The sequence below is a fragment of the Zingiber officinale genome, chromosome 10B (genome assembly GCF_018446385.1).
Source record: "Zingiber officinale cultivar Zhangliang chromosome 10B, Zo_v1.1, whole genome shotgun sequence".
Lineage (NCBI taxonomy): Eukaryota > Viridiplantae > Streptophyta > Magnoliopsida > Zingiberales > Zingiberaceae > Zingiber > Zingiber officinale.
The window spans coordinates 22330768-22346102 of record NC_056005.1 but is presented as its reverse complement, the minus strand read 5'-3'; the positions used below and the strand labels follow the sequence as shown (position 1 = coordinate 22346102).

Sequence of the window (15335 nt, the reverse complement as noted above, 5' to 3'; positions counted from 1 at the left end):
GGTGCTAAAAACAGCTCCTCACTAATTTTAATTAAATTAGAATGTTCCAGATTAATGACCCTAATTTTATAATTAAGTGATTCTTAATTGGGGGGCCGCGTACGAAGGCGGTCCCACGAAACTGGAGATGGCGGTCCCACATAACTTGACGGGAGGCTCTGGGTCGGTCGGATGACAGCGTATGTGAATTCAAATAAGAAGGGCCCGTTTCGCATTGTCGAAAACCGCTGTATTTGGAATTTGGAAAAGGGAGAAAAAAGCTCCATTTTTTTTTCTCTCTCTCTCGGAGGCTTCGTCGCTTCTTCGTAGAACGATCGAGAAGCAGAAGAAGCTACCTAGAGGGAGAAGGAGGAGGAGGTGAAGGCGAAAGGGATCAGCGACGACCGCGGGCGGTGATTCGTTCGGGGAGAGGAAGCTGACCGGCCGTCTCGTTGCTTCTCCAAGCCTCGCGTTCAACCGGAGGTTTGAATGAATATGATTTCTGCAGTCTTGCTGTTTTGTTTCCCAGCATTCCGTTGTGTGTCGGATTTTTCGTCCTCTCTGTAATTAATCTGCTAGGTATGTCTTGTGGCTTCGATTTGTTTTCTGTTTTGTTTGATTTCGAACTAAAAAGTGAGGAAATTTTGGTTTGGGATGACTCCTTCTATGGTTTGTGAGTCGGAAAAGGAATTTGTCGTTCTTAGCTAGCTTTTCTTCTTCTTCTTCTTCTTCTAATTGATTAGAGGAGGGATTCTGTAGACGGCGCCTTTCTTTTCCGAGAAGTCCTTTTAGCTTTTTTTTTTTTCCCCTTTGTCTGTGTCGAGTCATCAAAGTTACTAATGTTGAGGCGCAACCTTTTTCTGAAATTTCTCTAATTAGTTGCTTATTTCTTTGACTGGAAGATTAAAGTTGTTTTCTTCCCCAAGTTGTTGATTGAATAATTTAGAGAGATTGCTAATTTTTGACTTAGTTGATTGACAAGCATTTTTTTCATCATTTTTTTCTCTAAAAGTTTTAGATTTACCAAATGTCAATTAAGTTCATTCATAAAATCTGAAAAATTGTGTTTTCCAGGTCTGTTCTTCAGTTCCGGTTGAGCAGGAGAAAGGCTGCAACTTTTAGCTTCGATCATGGTTGCGTCTGTGGCTGCTTCTGCCTTCTTCCCAGTCCCATCTTCCTCGTCTGTGGCGTCATCCAAAGCATCAAGGGCCATTAATGAAACTCCTGAAAGTTTAGGCGTTCGAGGCATTGTAGCCAAGCCCGCCTCGTCATATGGAGCTATGCAGGTTAAGGCTCATGCCCAAGCACCTCCTAAGGTCAACGGGACAAAGGTCGTCCTGAAATCTGAATCCCACACGATCGAGGAAGAAGCTCCCTCATCCTCGAGAACATTCTACAACCAGCTACCAGATTGGAGTTTTCTCTTTGCTGCCGTAACTACTATCTTTTTGGCAGCGGAAAAGCAATTTACACTTATTGACTGGAAGCCCAAGCGACCTGACATGCTTGCCGATGCATTTGGGCTTGGGAAGATCATGCAGGATGGAATGGTTTTCAGACAGAATTTCTCCATTCGGTCATATGAAATAGGGGCAGATCGAACAGCATCTATAGAGACCTTGATGAATCATCTACAGGTTTGCTGGTGGATTATTGCTTGAATCACCTTCGGTTTAGCTTTCATTGTTTCAATTTTAGCAGTTGGTTTACATATTCCGCAGGAAACTGCTCTTAATCATGTAAGGAGTGCTGGGTTAATGGGTGCTGGCTTTGGCTCAACTCCTGAAATGAGTAAGAGAAATTTGATTTGGGTTGTTACTAAGATGCAAGCCCTTGTTGAACAATATCCTTCCTGGTATATTCTCTCTCTATATCAAAATCTTGGTATTTGTTTTATCATTAGTTACAAAAACAAAAGAGCAAAAAATCTTCCTTGTTTTGGGCTTCTAAAAGTCCATGCTAGAAACATTAAGCAAGCTTATGCCTTATGTGCCTGAGAAATTTTGTTCTCCATTTTTTGTTTTCTGATGGTTATTTTTTCTTGCAAAATATCAAATTGCCGTTGCAGTTTTGTCTCACATGTCAGTTCATACATTGAATTCACTGCAGAAGTACAAGCTAAAATTAAATCTGCTCTTACTTGCTGCAACTTAGCTTCAATAGTCCATGCCTGTGTGTCTATATTGGGCTTTGCTATTAGGTTGAAATTCTAGTACTGTGTTTGTTAGGAGTTATCTCTTTTAGTGAAAACTACTCATTGATTCTACTATCATATATCTCAACAAACAATTTATGTCATTTGTTGTTTTGGATTGTATCCTTTTTAATTGTTCTGATAATGAGGCTTCTCTCTTTTATTAAATCAATGATTTATTTATTTATAAATTTTCTTCAATTATATTTTACTGCTTTGCTCAAGCAAATGAATTCTTGTACTTTTATAATATATTGCCATTGCCTATGCTATATCTTTTCTATAACAAGTTTAATATGCATTGTTTCTAAATTGTCTTCTTCTATCTATTTTAAGGGAAGATGTTGTTCAAGTGGATACATGGGTGGCTTCATCTGGGAAAAATGGGATGCGTCGAGATTGGCATGTTCGGGACTATCGAACTGGCCAAACTGTTCTGCGAGCAACTAGGTTAGTTCTGTAATGGCATTTTTTGTGCAGCAAATCTTCTCTTTTTAAGTAACTTGAAATTCTAGAAGTATGCGCATTCTCTTTCTCATTTGAAAATTTAATGTGGCTCCTGTGGTCTTCTTGATTGTGGCCTTTACATGCAGTGTGTGGGTGATGATGAACAAACAGACTAGGAGATTGTCAAAAATTCCAGAGGAAGTCCGTGCAGAAATAGGATCCTATTTTATGGACCGTGATCCTATTATAAATGACGACGGCAGAAAACTTTCAAAGCTCGAAGATGATAATGCAGATTATGTTCGAACAGGGCTAACTGTAAGTCTGGAACTTTGGATGTGTGTCTTTATTGTTTCAAGATTCCGTGAATATGATGTGTAAATATTTCTCCGTGTCAAATGCAGCCGCGGTGGGGTGATTTGGATGTCAACCAGCATGTTAACAACGTTAAATATATTGGATGGATCCTTGAGGTAATTTAATGCTACATTCGTTGATTAGAAATATGCATTTGACATTTTGAAGACAGTATTATGAATCTTTCTGGCACATTATATGAATTATTTTCAGCAATTAATTAAAGGGCGCATTTAAAATTTTGAAATTCTCAAAGACTTACCTAACTTTCAGATTACCCAAAGGGCACACACTTATTTTCCATTGTATCTCTCTGTGTTGGATTTCAAAGAATAGTACCATTGCGGTGCTGCATTTCAAAAATCACCTAAAACCAAACACTTAGAAATCTCTAGCATACTGTGGTGCTGTTCTTTGAATGCAACACTATAGTGATGGGCGGGAGGGGTAAAATGAAAAACAAGTGCGTCATTTGGGAAATCTGAAAGGTAGATGCTTCTTTTGAAAATTTCACAATTTTAAGTGCGCTCTTTGGTCAATTGTCGAATTATTTTGATGTTAATGCTTAATAACGGTGTATCACATTGTGGTCGAGAACATTCTATTGAGCACTTGTCACTCGTTTTCCCTACCTTGTGTATATCAATTCCCTATAATTTACAGTGCTATTATATCTTCTTTCTTCATACTCTTGGCAGACATCATCCATGTCTTAGATTTGGTAATCCTATTTTAGATGTGATTTCACTGTCTTAATCTCGTTGGCACACAAATTTACTAATTTGCAACCAGGAGAATCTTCTCAACTCTTCTAGTTGATGAAACATCTCAATCTTGTCTGTTTGTTAGTGTGTCACATGGTGTTGGGTCCATTGACTACCACTGGAGCATCACATGCTGCCTCTCTTTTCTCCCCTCTATATCTCACGGCATTCTGGGCCTGCACCGCAATATGATCCGACTAAAAAAATGATTCAATTATTTCAAGTTGCATCTAATAGTGTTACTTTGTGGCGGACCACCCGCCAATGATTTGCGAGGAAAGACATGGATTGATCCAAAAGTGCCGTCTTTGCTTTGGATGCAGAGCGCGCCGATCTCAATCCTGGAGAGCCATGAGCTTTCAGGCATGACGATGGAGTACAGGAGGGAGTGCGGGAAGGACAGTGTTCTGCAGTCGCTGGCGGCCGTCTCGAGCAACCATTTGCCGGAGACTGGCTTGGAGTGTCAGCATCTTCTACGGTCGGAGAGCGGAGCAGAGGTTCTACGGGCACGAACGGAATGGAGGCCCAAGCGTGCCCAGGGTCTCCTCCCAAACACGGGCTCACTTCCGTGATACAAACATGGGATGGGATGTTCAAATACTCCTCTATTCTTTCACATCCTGTTTTTGACAGCCTTCTTTGACATCTTGCTCTTGAGATGCAAATATCCTAATGTGTAAACGGGAAGGCCACCTCGCTACACTGCTTTGTATGATTTGTTTATTTGTAAATTTTCCTTCTAATTTGTGTAGCCTGCTTTCTATTTTAGATCCATCTTTTAGGACGATGGTTTTCTGCATGAGAAGAACCGAAGAAGTGTTGATGGAGAAGAGTTGAATGTAAGGGGTGATCGGGAAGCAATGAGCTCTACCCCTCATGCCCTGGGATGCCATTGTTCATTGTTGGAGCCAATTTCTTTTATATATCTCTATCCTAACTTGTCGATTGTCATTCAAAATATAATTGAGAGATTTATACATTGGTTTTTGTCGATTTTATTCAAATTGAATGCAAGTCTTAAGGAGAAATTATTTTCCAATTCGATTTACAAGAGAGCTTGGGCTTTAGGATCTCTATAAAATAAAGACAATGGACCATCTTTGATCAAGGGTAAGAAGACCCTCAAGGGATGTTCGATTGAGGTGTTCAAATGATTTAGGGTTCAAAGGCAAGGAGCTCAAATTGAGAAGTTGAAGCTCCTAATGTTATGATCAATGTGAATGAAAGGTAAGGAGTGAATTTTCGTGGGGTCAAATTAGTCATCTCTAAAATTAACCGCTATGAAGAACAAGACACTTGGTCTTCAATGAAACAAAAATAATAAATCAAATTATTAGTTCATGAATGCAGAGTTCATTGAATATAATGCTCTGGTTGAAGGCTTTACAATTAATGTAACAAAAGACGATTCGTTCACTCACAGTATCCGGCCCGTTAATCTATTTTTAGATGAATACAAAAGAGATAAATCATGAATGATTATTAGTCATTAGTATAACGATCAAGATAGAGAGAGAAGGTTTTACAAACTAAGCCACTAGACTAGATAGCTTACCCCTATTTATCTGTAGTATATCATTTTTAATGATGGTGTCTAAAGACAAACCCCATAATATTACATTCCCTCTTATAATCTCTCATAATCTTCTTGCCTCCATGCGTTCATCCTATTAATTCAAACTATTGAGCCATGGAGCACAGTAAGCTCCTTGAGCTTGCTCAATGTCATTTGACCAATGGCCTATAAGTCCACCTCATTCTAGATCATTGAGTCATTAAATGCTTTTGAGAGGAAAGTAATTAATTTTTACTATAATGAAGCCATTAAATGCACAAGCTCCAACCTCTCTAAGCTTGCTCAATGTCATATGACCCTTCTGTAGGACCTCGATTGGTTGATTAGAAGAAGAGTTAAATAGTTCTGTAAAGAATGAAGGTAACCTCTTCTCAGACTTAAAAGAATATTTAATATAAAGATATAATAGAAAATAAATTAAAAAGAAAAAGACACCTGGATTTACTTGGTTACAACCGGGGAGGTTGTTAATCCAAGAAAGTGAAATGCACTAACTCTCTTTCAGGCGGAGAAACCCCTTTACATCAGTGTAAGCACAAAAAATTAGAAGCTAAATGAAAACTAGAGTGTCATTAGCTTCTTGGACCAAGACTATATTTATAACTTTGGTCAGGGCACTTGGAAGGGTTCCAGGCGCCTAGAGTGTGATAGAAATTTTTGCCCGACGCAATAACGTCCATGTCGATGCTGATAATATTTGGGTTCCGGGCACCCAGAAGGGTTCCGGGCGCCCGGACCCGCAAAGTCAACCCTGTTGGTTTTTTCGGTTCGGACCCTTTGCTCCGGTACTGCTCTCCTCGGTCCGGGTCTTCCGCTCTGGCTCCACTCGTTTGAGTGATTTCGGACAACCGAAATAAGGCTCACCTGAACCCAATTTCGGCCTTCTCCTCAGCAGGCTTCCACTCCCGCTTCTTGTCTCTCGAAGGTCGCGCACATTCTTCTCGTTCACCGGTGTACTTTTCCACGATGCCTCATCCCTCAGCCACACCGAGCCCGTCGGCTCTCACCTGTGTCGTCATTCTCGCTAACGACGTCTTCCGCTCGACTTCCTGTGCTCCTAAGCTCCTACATACTTAGACACAAGGATCAAAAACCATAGGACCTAAGTTAACTTGTTTGATCACATCAAAACAACCTTGGAGTTCTAACAATCTCCCCCTTTTTGATGTGAGCAATCCAAGTTAAGTTAGAGTAAACAGACATAAATTTGCAATAAAGTACAAAAAATAGGAAATTTAATTTTAAGCTATCTCCTCCTAGACTTAATCTTTTTCTTCTCCCCCTTTAATCACATAAAAAATGGAGTTCAATAAAAATCTAAGGGTAAATTTTTTTAAAAAAAATTTCTAAGTAAACTCTGATTTTGAAAATATAATTTTAGAAATATTTTCTAAGTAAAAAATAAAAAATAAAAAATTTCCTCAGTTAAATAAAATTTTCAAGAATTATTTTTTTAAGAAATTTTGGTTAAGTAAAAAATTTCAAAGTAAAAAAAATTTCTAAGTAAAAAACATTTAAAAAAATGAATTTTAAACAATTTCTACATTAAAAAAAATTTAAAAGAAAGATTTTCTAAGAAGTTAAATAGATTTCTAAAAAAAAATTTAGAATTTTCTAAAAAAAAATTGAATAACTATTCAAAGCATTATCTAATTTTAATTTTAATGTTTTATCAGTTAGTTAATTAAACATTTTATTTCAATATTTGACTTCCAAGCTGTGGCAAGACACTAGGTCTTCTTGTTTATTGGATCATCAACTACTTTTAGACAAAGCCACATAAGGAAATTAAACGTTTAATTTTCTCGCTGAAAGTTGTAAGTCTAAACAAAGTTTAAGTTAGACAAGACTTGAGAACCCAATATAGGTTCCAGCCAACTGGATTGATTAGATATTTCTTACAGATATATTTCTTTGAAATATTTTTAATTTATCCTTTGTGGTATATAAAATACCAATTTAGGTTATTGAACTTTTTAAAACTTGTATTATATGAGTATGCATGATTTTTCAAGTTACTTATTTCTTTTTGCAAAATATAATTTTCTAATTTTATTTTGTCAAACTCTTCTAATGGGCAAGATTTTGCTAAAATTAATTTAAAATTTTTAATTTCTTTTTCAAGTTTGCAACAATCTTTGGTTAATAATTTTACAAACTTAAACAACTTGTTAGGTGGGAGAGATCGTACCTGACTTACCTTGTCGATCTCGTTGTCCGTGGCCCCCCCCTGAATTGCTGCTTTCTTCCGATGTTGCTCCTCTTTCATCGATGCTCTCGATGCTCATTTTTGAAGAACTTTCTTTGTATTCGTCTTGATGACTTGCCATCAACGCAAGCCCGGAGAATGCCTCAACTTCCGATTCGGGCGACGTTTCGTCCCACATCAACTTTAAAGTCTTGTACTTGTTTGTTTGGGCAAGCTTCTTTGCTTTGTCCTTATCCTTATTCCTTAGCTTAGGGCAGTTGTCCTTAACATGTCATTCTTCATTGCAATGGTAGCATCTGATTATCCTTTTCTTTCAACCCCTGCGGATGGTTAGCTTTTCTTGATTTAAACAATTTCTTAAATCGCCTTACCATCATTGCTGTTTCTTCATCCTCAAGGGAGGATTCCGAGTCTTGTTCGTCCATCCTTACCTTAAAGGCAATGTTGTGTGTTGGCTCCTTCGTATCTGCACATCTCGACTCATGGACTTCAAAAGTCAAAAATAATTCTTTTAAGGTAACAATTTCTAGATCCTTAGAGATATAGAAGGCATCTACTAGTGTTGCCCATTTTGTATTGCTAGGGAATGCATTAAGAGTATACCTTAATGAATCTCGGTTACTTTCCGTTTCTCTGAGATTCGAAAGTCCGGTGATGAACTCCTTAATCCTCAAGTGAAGGTGTGCAATCGTTTCGCCTTCTTCAAATCGGAGGTTGCTGATCTGATTACGAAGTAAGTCCCGTCTTACAAGTTTTGCCTCTGAGGTTCCTTCATAAAGTTCTAGGAATTTTTCCCAGAGCTCCTTGGCAGACCCATAAGCTCCGATCTGGTTGGCTTCTTGTGGCGGGAGTACGCTTAGCAGATGAAATTATACTTTCCATTTGCCACGAAGTCAGCTTGTTCCTTCTTCGTCCATTGATATTTTTGCTTGCCTTCGGGTGCTTCAAAATCGAATTCCATTATTAATAATAAATCGAAGTCTATTTTAAAAAATACCTCCATTCTCTTCTTTCAGCTCGCGAATTCCCCCTCGAACTTTGGTGGGAAGATGTTTGGTCCGACCATTTCGTTTGCTTCGATTGGCGGTTAGTCTTCTTGAAGCGTCCTAGCTCTGATACCACTTGTAGGACCCCGGTTGGCTAGCTAGAAGGGGGTTGAATAGCCCTGCAAAAAATAAAGACAAACTCTTCTCGGACTTAAAAGAACACTTGCATAAAGATAGAATAGAAAATGAACTAAAAAGAAAGAGACACCTAAATTTACTTGGTTATAACCGGGGAGATTGTTAATCGAAGGAAGTGAAATGCACTAACTCTCCTTCAGGCGGAGAAGACTCTTTACAACAGTGTAAGCACAAAAAATTAAAAGCTGAATGAAAACTAGAGCGTGTACAAGTGTTGTTGCAAGAATGCTTGTTGTCATTAGCTTCTTGGACCAAGGCTATATTTATAGTCTTGGTCGAGGCGCTTGGAAGGGTTCTAGGCACTTGGAGTTGTATAGAAATCTATCCCCGACGTAATGGTCAACGTCCACGTCGATGCTGATAATATTTGGGTTCCGGACGCCCGGACCCTCAAAGTCAACCCTATTGACTTTTTCGGTCCGGACCCTCTGCTCCGGTGCTGCTCGCCTCAGTCCGGGTCTTCCGCTCCGGCTCTGCTTATTTGGGTGATTTCGGCCAATCGAAATAAGGCTCACCCAAACTCAATTTCGGCCTTCTCCTCGAGTAAGCTTCCGCTCCGGCTTCTCGTCCCTCGAACGTTGCGCACGTTCTTCTCGTCCATCGGTGTACTCTTCATCGGCGCCTCGTCCCTTAGACGCACCGAGCCCGTCGGCTCTCTTCCCTGCCGTCCTTCTCGCTAGCCATGTCTTCCGCTCGACTTCCTGTGCTCCTAAGCTCCTGCACACTTAGACACATAGATCAAAGACCACAGAACATAACTTAACTTATTTGATCATATTAAAATAATCTTGAGGTTTCAACATCTTCATATCTATGAATCCACCACCTGATGCTCAATCCTTTCGAATCCCACGAGCACTAAAATTTTAGGTCATTGATCCATTAACCCAACCCTAACTTGATATTATTGAGTCAAGACGATCCTCGAGATGCATGTGTCCTGTTTTAAATCCTTACAAACTTAATGCACATATTAAAAATACATGTAAAACCGAATCTAGACATTATAAATCCTTACATACTTGATATACATATTAAAAACATATATAAAATCCAATTTAAATCATATTATTATCTCATCAAAATAACATAGTTGGACCCAGGGCCGTCTCAACCATTCTTGAGGCCCTAGGTGGAAAAAAGAATTTAATATTTTTTAAAATAAATATTAGAAATATTTAATTTTATTAGTTATAGTAAAAGGTGGAATTTATCACCCTAATAGCCCAACAAGACCGACCCTACGACCATCTATGAGGAGGTAAATCGGGAAGCAACAGTTCGCCATTGCGGGGAGAGCATTTTTCTTGACTTTATCGAAATTCGACACCTTGCCCATTGTAACAATATCTAACCCGTATTAGCAACTCAACCATATTCGGGGGGCGACATTTAATTTTGTTAGTAAAATTTAAAAGGCCAGTTTCATATATTACCAATGATTATTTATAAAATTAGAAGCAGTGAACAATTAGACCACATATTAATAACTTTATCTTATGTCAAACCTCACTAGTTTATTATTAGTAAAATTTAAAAAATAAATAATATTTTATGTTATCTAATTTAGAAACAATAATAAATTATTGTAATACTATTAATATATATTTTAATTATAATTTGTTTTAAAAAAATATCAATCATTTTTAACTTTGAGGAAGGAAAGTCTCGACACAACAATAAAATTATTGTGTGACCTAAAGGAAATAGGTTCGAGTACTAGATATAGTCACTACGTATAATAGATTCTTCCTTAAAATCCCTCATTGACGGAAGCTTCGTGAACTAAGCTGTTTTTTTATCAATTTTAACTTTGATAAATTATTAATAAAATTTATTTATTCAAAAATATTTAGTTAGAAAATATTAATGGTGAATTATTAAAAAATATTGAAAGAAAAATAAAATTTAAGAAAGAAATAATACAACATTATTGAATATGTTTTTACTTTCAATATATATATATATATATATATATATATATATATATATATATATATATATATATATATATATATATCAATTAAGTGTAACCAATAAATACTTTTAATTTATTAACAAAATTTAATTTTGATTAATAAATTAAATTTTTATCATTAAAAATATAAAATTACTAATTAAATTTTAATAAAAAAATAAAATAAATTACCAACTAAATCTAATTTTAATAGTAAAAAATTAAAATTATCAATTAAATCTAACACGAGTAAAAAAATAAAAATGATCCAAATTTAATCTATAGAAAATTTAAAATTTTTTGACCAAATATAGTTTAGCTAGTAAAAAATTAAAATTACTGTTAAAAATAAATCTCGACTAAAATTTATTTTAACCATAATTTTAAATATTTAATATCCATGCTCATATGTTTTAAATTAATATTCATTCTTAATTTATATAGATATATATATATGTAAAATTTACGGACCCCAATATAATAGGGGCCCTAGGCATAGGCCTTAATGGCCTATGCCTTGAGCCGGCCCTGGTTGGACCCAACCATATGACAACATTATTTCCCCAATAGTTAAGTCATATTTGTTGACCAACTCAATTATCTAGATGTTTCCCATAAGAGCCTCTACAGACATGGTCAAATTGATTCTTGGATGGCAGATTATCGTAAAAGAGTAAAAATTGAATTTTCTATAGAATAATTTTTTGGAGAATAAAATTCCTCTCATCTAAAGAGATGTCATTCGATTATAATAATTTACTTCTCTTTTGAATATCTTGAGACGAGCATGAAGCATCGCCTTTTACCATAATAAATGTTCCCCATAAGAAAACTATTAGAATCTAATGTTCAAATTTGGAATGATGTGGATGACTACTAAAGGCTTGAGTTTGCTCGAGACGTCCAACAAAGTGAACATTTCTGCCCAAGTTATATAAACTTTGATAGCTTTGGGGTACGTAACTTTATAAAATTTCTCTAAACTTACTATTCTCTAGTCGATCAAATGACCAATAAATCAAAAGTTTGAACCAAAATTCAAGTATTCAAGATCTTAAATTCTTAGTAATTTACTTGTTTTTTCCTTTCTTTTATTTTCATCTCTTGGAAGAGGTGAGGATATTATTTTCGAAAGTAATTTCAGTTAGGATTAAACTTGGAAAAGCTTAAGAAATCTTATTATTTTGAAATAGAGATATTATTCTAAAAGGCACGAGCAATCTTGATAAAGCTGCATCATCATGATTTTATCCAAAGTTTTTTATTTGAAAATAGCTTTTATTAAATTATGAACTAGTGTTTTTCAGTTGAGGCAGGATTACAATCAGGTCTTATTTTTATTTTTATTTTGGGCAAAAATAGCACCTCACGTAAATTTTTATATCCCATTCCCTCATAAAATGACATAGATACCCTTTAACATGTGCTGCATTTGTACTCCCACCTATTTTTCTATCTAAATCTGATCAAACATAATTATTACAACTGAATAACAAATTATAATATAATAATTATGACATCATAATTACTATAATAGAGTAATAAAATTATATTAAATCATAACTACAACAGAGTGATCAATTTAATAAATCATAATTATTCAATTAATTATTAAACCACTTAAACATATAAATTTCCATTTTAGTGTTTCCATTCTTCTAGTAGCCACGTTTGGCCAAATATGAAATCTATTTCTTCATTGTCTTTAGAATATATCATAACTATTTAATTATTCACTGAATCATTTGGAACATAGTATACATATAACCAAAGTTCATTTACTAGCTCGTTTTAGGATTTATTATTTAGGAAATTGTCATTCTTCTCACAATTAAAAGTTCAATTTCTGATTCCACTTGCACATGGATTGCACTTGATACGGTACGTTGTGAGTGACTCCAAAAATAATATGAGATTGATAGTTAAAATGATATGACAGCTAAAGTTAAGGTTAGGTGATAGTAAAAGTCAAGATGAGGCGACCGTCAAAGTCAAAGTGTACATAGTCGGTTAGTCCTAGAGCCAGTCGAACCTTTAAGGCATAGCTCTCCATTCCTTAGGAGCATGTATCTCAGTATACAGTCGGTCGCCCGCAGAGTTAGTCAGACCTTCAGGGCTCATCTCTCTGCTCAAGGGCTCCTAGCACATAGTTGGTCAGACCTTTGGGGCTCAGCTCTCCACTTCTCATTAGTAGGGCTCCCAGCACATAATCGGTCAGCTGAAGAGTTGATCAGACCTTCGAGGCTCAGATCTCCACTTTTCATGTGCATGACTCCCAACATACAACCGATCTCCAGTAGGGCTAGTCAGACCTTCGGGGCTCATCTATCTGCTCAAGGGCTACTAGCACATAATTGGTCGAGCCTTTGGGGCTCAGCTCTCCACTCTTCATGGGTAGGGCTCCCAGCACATAGTCGGTCGGCTGAAGAGCTGATTGGACCTTCGAGGCTCAGATTTCCGTTCCTCATGTGTATGGCTCCCAGCATACAGCCGGTCGGACCTTCAGGGCTCAGCTCTCCGTTCCTCATGGGCAGGGCTCCTAGCACGTAGCTGGTCGTCACCATAGCTGGTCGGACCCCCCTTTAGGAGAAAACATTATTAGAGAATCACAACTACTTATCAGAGAATATCAGCTACTCACTAGGGAATATTCTACTACATTGACATATATATACACACAACGAAACCTTCTTGTGCCTAAGGGAGGGTTGTCGTACCTCCTCCATTACCCAACATATTTTGACACTAGACATTCTCTAGCGCCTCATTATTACGAAGGTTATGAGAGTCAATATAAAATGAGTGTCCTCTTAATTGGCCAGGTACGTGCATACACACACGCATCTACACTACTGTTCTACTGTTCATCTTCTTCTCCATTTGCTACGGTTCTTACTTGAGTGTTGGATGTGCCTGTGCCAGGGACCCCCTCCCTGGTTCTCACTCTAACATTCCGGGTTGCTCTCTTTGTGGTGTGCATAGGTCCGCGGTTTCCAACTCTAAGTCCTTCCTCCGTTAACATTCTTGCCTACTCACTTGTTTCTCAATTTCAGACAGGATTAAATTTGGTGCCGTTTGTGAGAACTTCGCCTGAATTTGAAACGCAAAGATGGAGGAGACTGTTGGTACAATGTGTACTAATGATCTAACTCAGTTTTTGATAAATGACAAGAAGACTAAAGTTAGAATGTTTTGTGATCTAATTAGTTTGGAGGACCTAACACCAGGCTGAAATCCAGCTAGGTCTGTGGGACTTGATGGTTGGTGCGAAATCCAAATAGGTCCACGTGGCCCGATATCTAGCGGAAAGTCCGGTTGGATATATGGGACTTAACAACCGGCTGAAAGCCAGTTGGGTCCGCGGGACCTAACAACTGGTGGAAAGACCTGATGGGTCAAAGGCAAGTCAAGCGACTACAGTTGGTAAGTAAAAGGTAAGCAACTGGAGGAGAGATCTAGTGAGGACGTGTTCCCAGTTGAGGGAACTGTAGGCGTCGGTCCAATTTAGGTCCATTTGAAAAATCGAGGTTGAGACCTTGACTAGATACTGGTCTCGAGAAGACATGATCTAATTACTACTCATATATTATTATGTTGTGCTAACTTTGTTTTACAAGATAAATATATTTTTATTTGTCTAGACTAACTCTTTTTTACAGGAAGGAAAAGTGTGAAAAAGAGGAGTCAGGGTGCCCAGAAGAGATTTGAGCTCCCAGAAGAGATTCGGGCGCTCGAACACTAGGTGCCCAGACCAGCTCGCCCGGGCAGGTACTTGGCCAGGCACCCTGGTGGTCAGGGCATCCATAATTGGTCCAGGAGCCCAAACCAGAAAAGTTATCGAGAAGTTGAGTTGGAGCACGACGACTGACCGAACCCACGTCAACGATCCAGGCTCCTGAAAGTGGATAAACTTTACGGATGAAGTTTTGACGAGAGATCACCATGTTAGCAACGATCTAGACACCCTGAGCGGGTTCAGGCACCCAGAATGAGCCTATATAAGGTCCCTCGACTAGCAGCTTCAGGAGATCATCTGCTACAACTTTCATATTCAAGTACTGCTCCAAAAAGACTCCGATGACACCAAAAGGCTGCTCCGAAGTTCAAAGAATGAAGACTTCTTCAATCTCCTTTTTGTTTGTCGGTAACAGTTTTATTTTCAGTTCTTGTACTCAATCTTTGTAATCCATTTATGAACTGATAGTGATTGTCCAACGAAAGCAATCGATGATCGCGTACCTTGGAGTAGGAGTTGTCATAAGCTCTGAATCAAGTAAAACTTGGTATTGTTAGCGTTGTTTTTTTTTGTTTCCCTTTTTCGTTGCGTAACTCATTTTAACTCACGATTTTCTAAGAAAGCTATTCACCACCCTCTCCTCTAGCATATTTACGGTCTTACAGAGATTAGATGATTCACTATAGTTACTTTATCGCAAGAAGACTTGAAGCTGCTAATAACCGTCTGAGCATAGAAGTTAGTGCATCAGCAATAAGCAACAGCCATGCGCCCTTTGTAGGATCGAAAGCGCTAGGATGGGGGGGGGGTGAATAGTGCTCATGACTTTTTCACTTTTTCATTAAAAACTATCGGAGTAAAATGTAGCAGAAATAAGAAAGAGAACAAAGAACAATAAAGCCAAGTTTTTTACTTGGTTCAGAGCCTATGGT

The 15335-nt window shown here is 37.6% G+C and overlaps 1 protein-coding gene across 1 annotated transcript; it reads left to right on the top strand.

The window, feature by feature from the left end:
- Nucleotides 1-218: 218 nt before the first annotated feature.
- LOC122029552 (palmitoyl-acyl carrier protein thioesterase, chloroplastic-like) lies at nucleotides 219-4699 on the top strand. The gene is made up of 7 exons (XM_042588586.1): nucleotides 219-462; nucleotides 1054-1616; nucleotides 1701-1834; nucleotides 2510-2623; nucleotides 2767-2938; nucleotides 3025-3093; nucleotides 4065-4699. Exons 2-7 carry the CDS (start codon nucleotides 1110-1112, stop codon nucleotides 4311-4313), a joined length of 1245 nt encoding a protein of 414 aa, XP_042444520.1. The 5' UTR covers nucleotides 219-462; nucleotides 1054-1109; the 3' UTR covers nucleotides 4314-4699.
- The last annotated feature ends 10636 nt before the right edge of the window (nucleotides 4700-15335 follow it).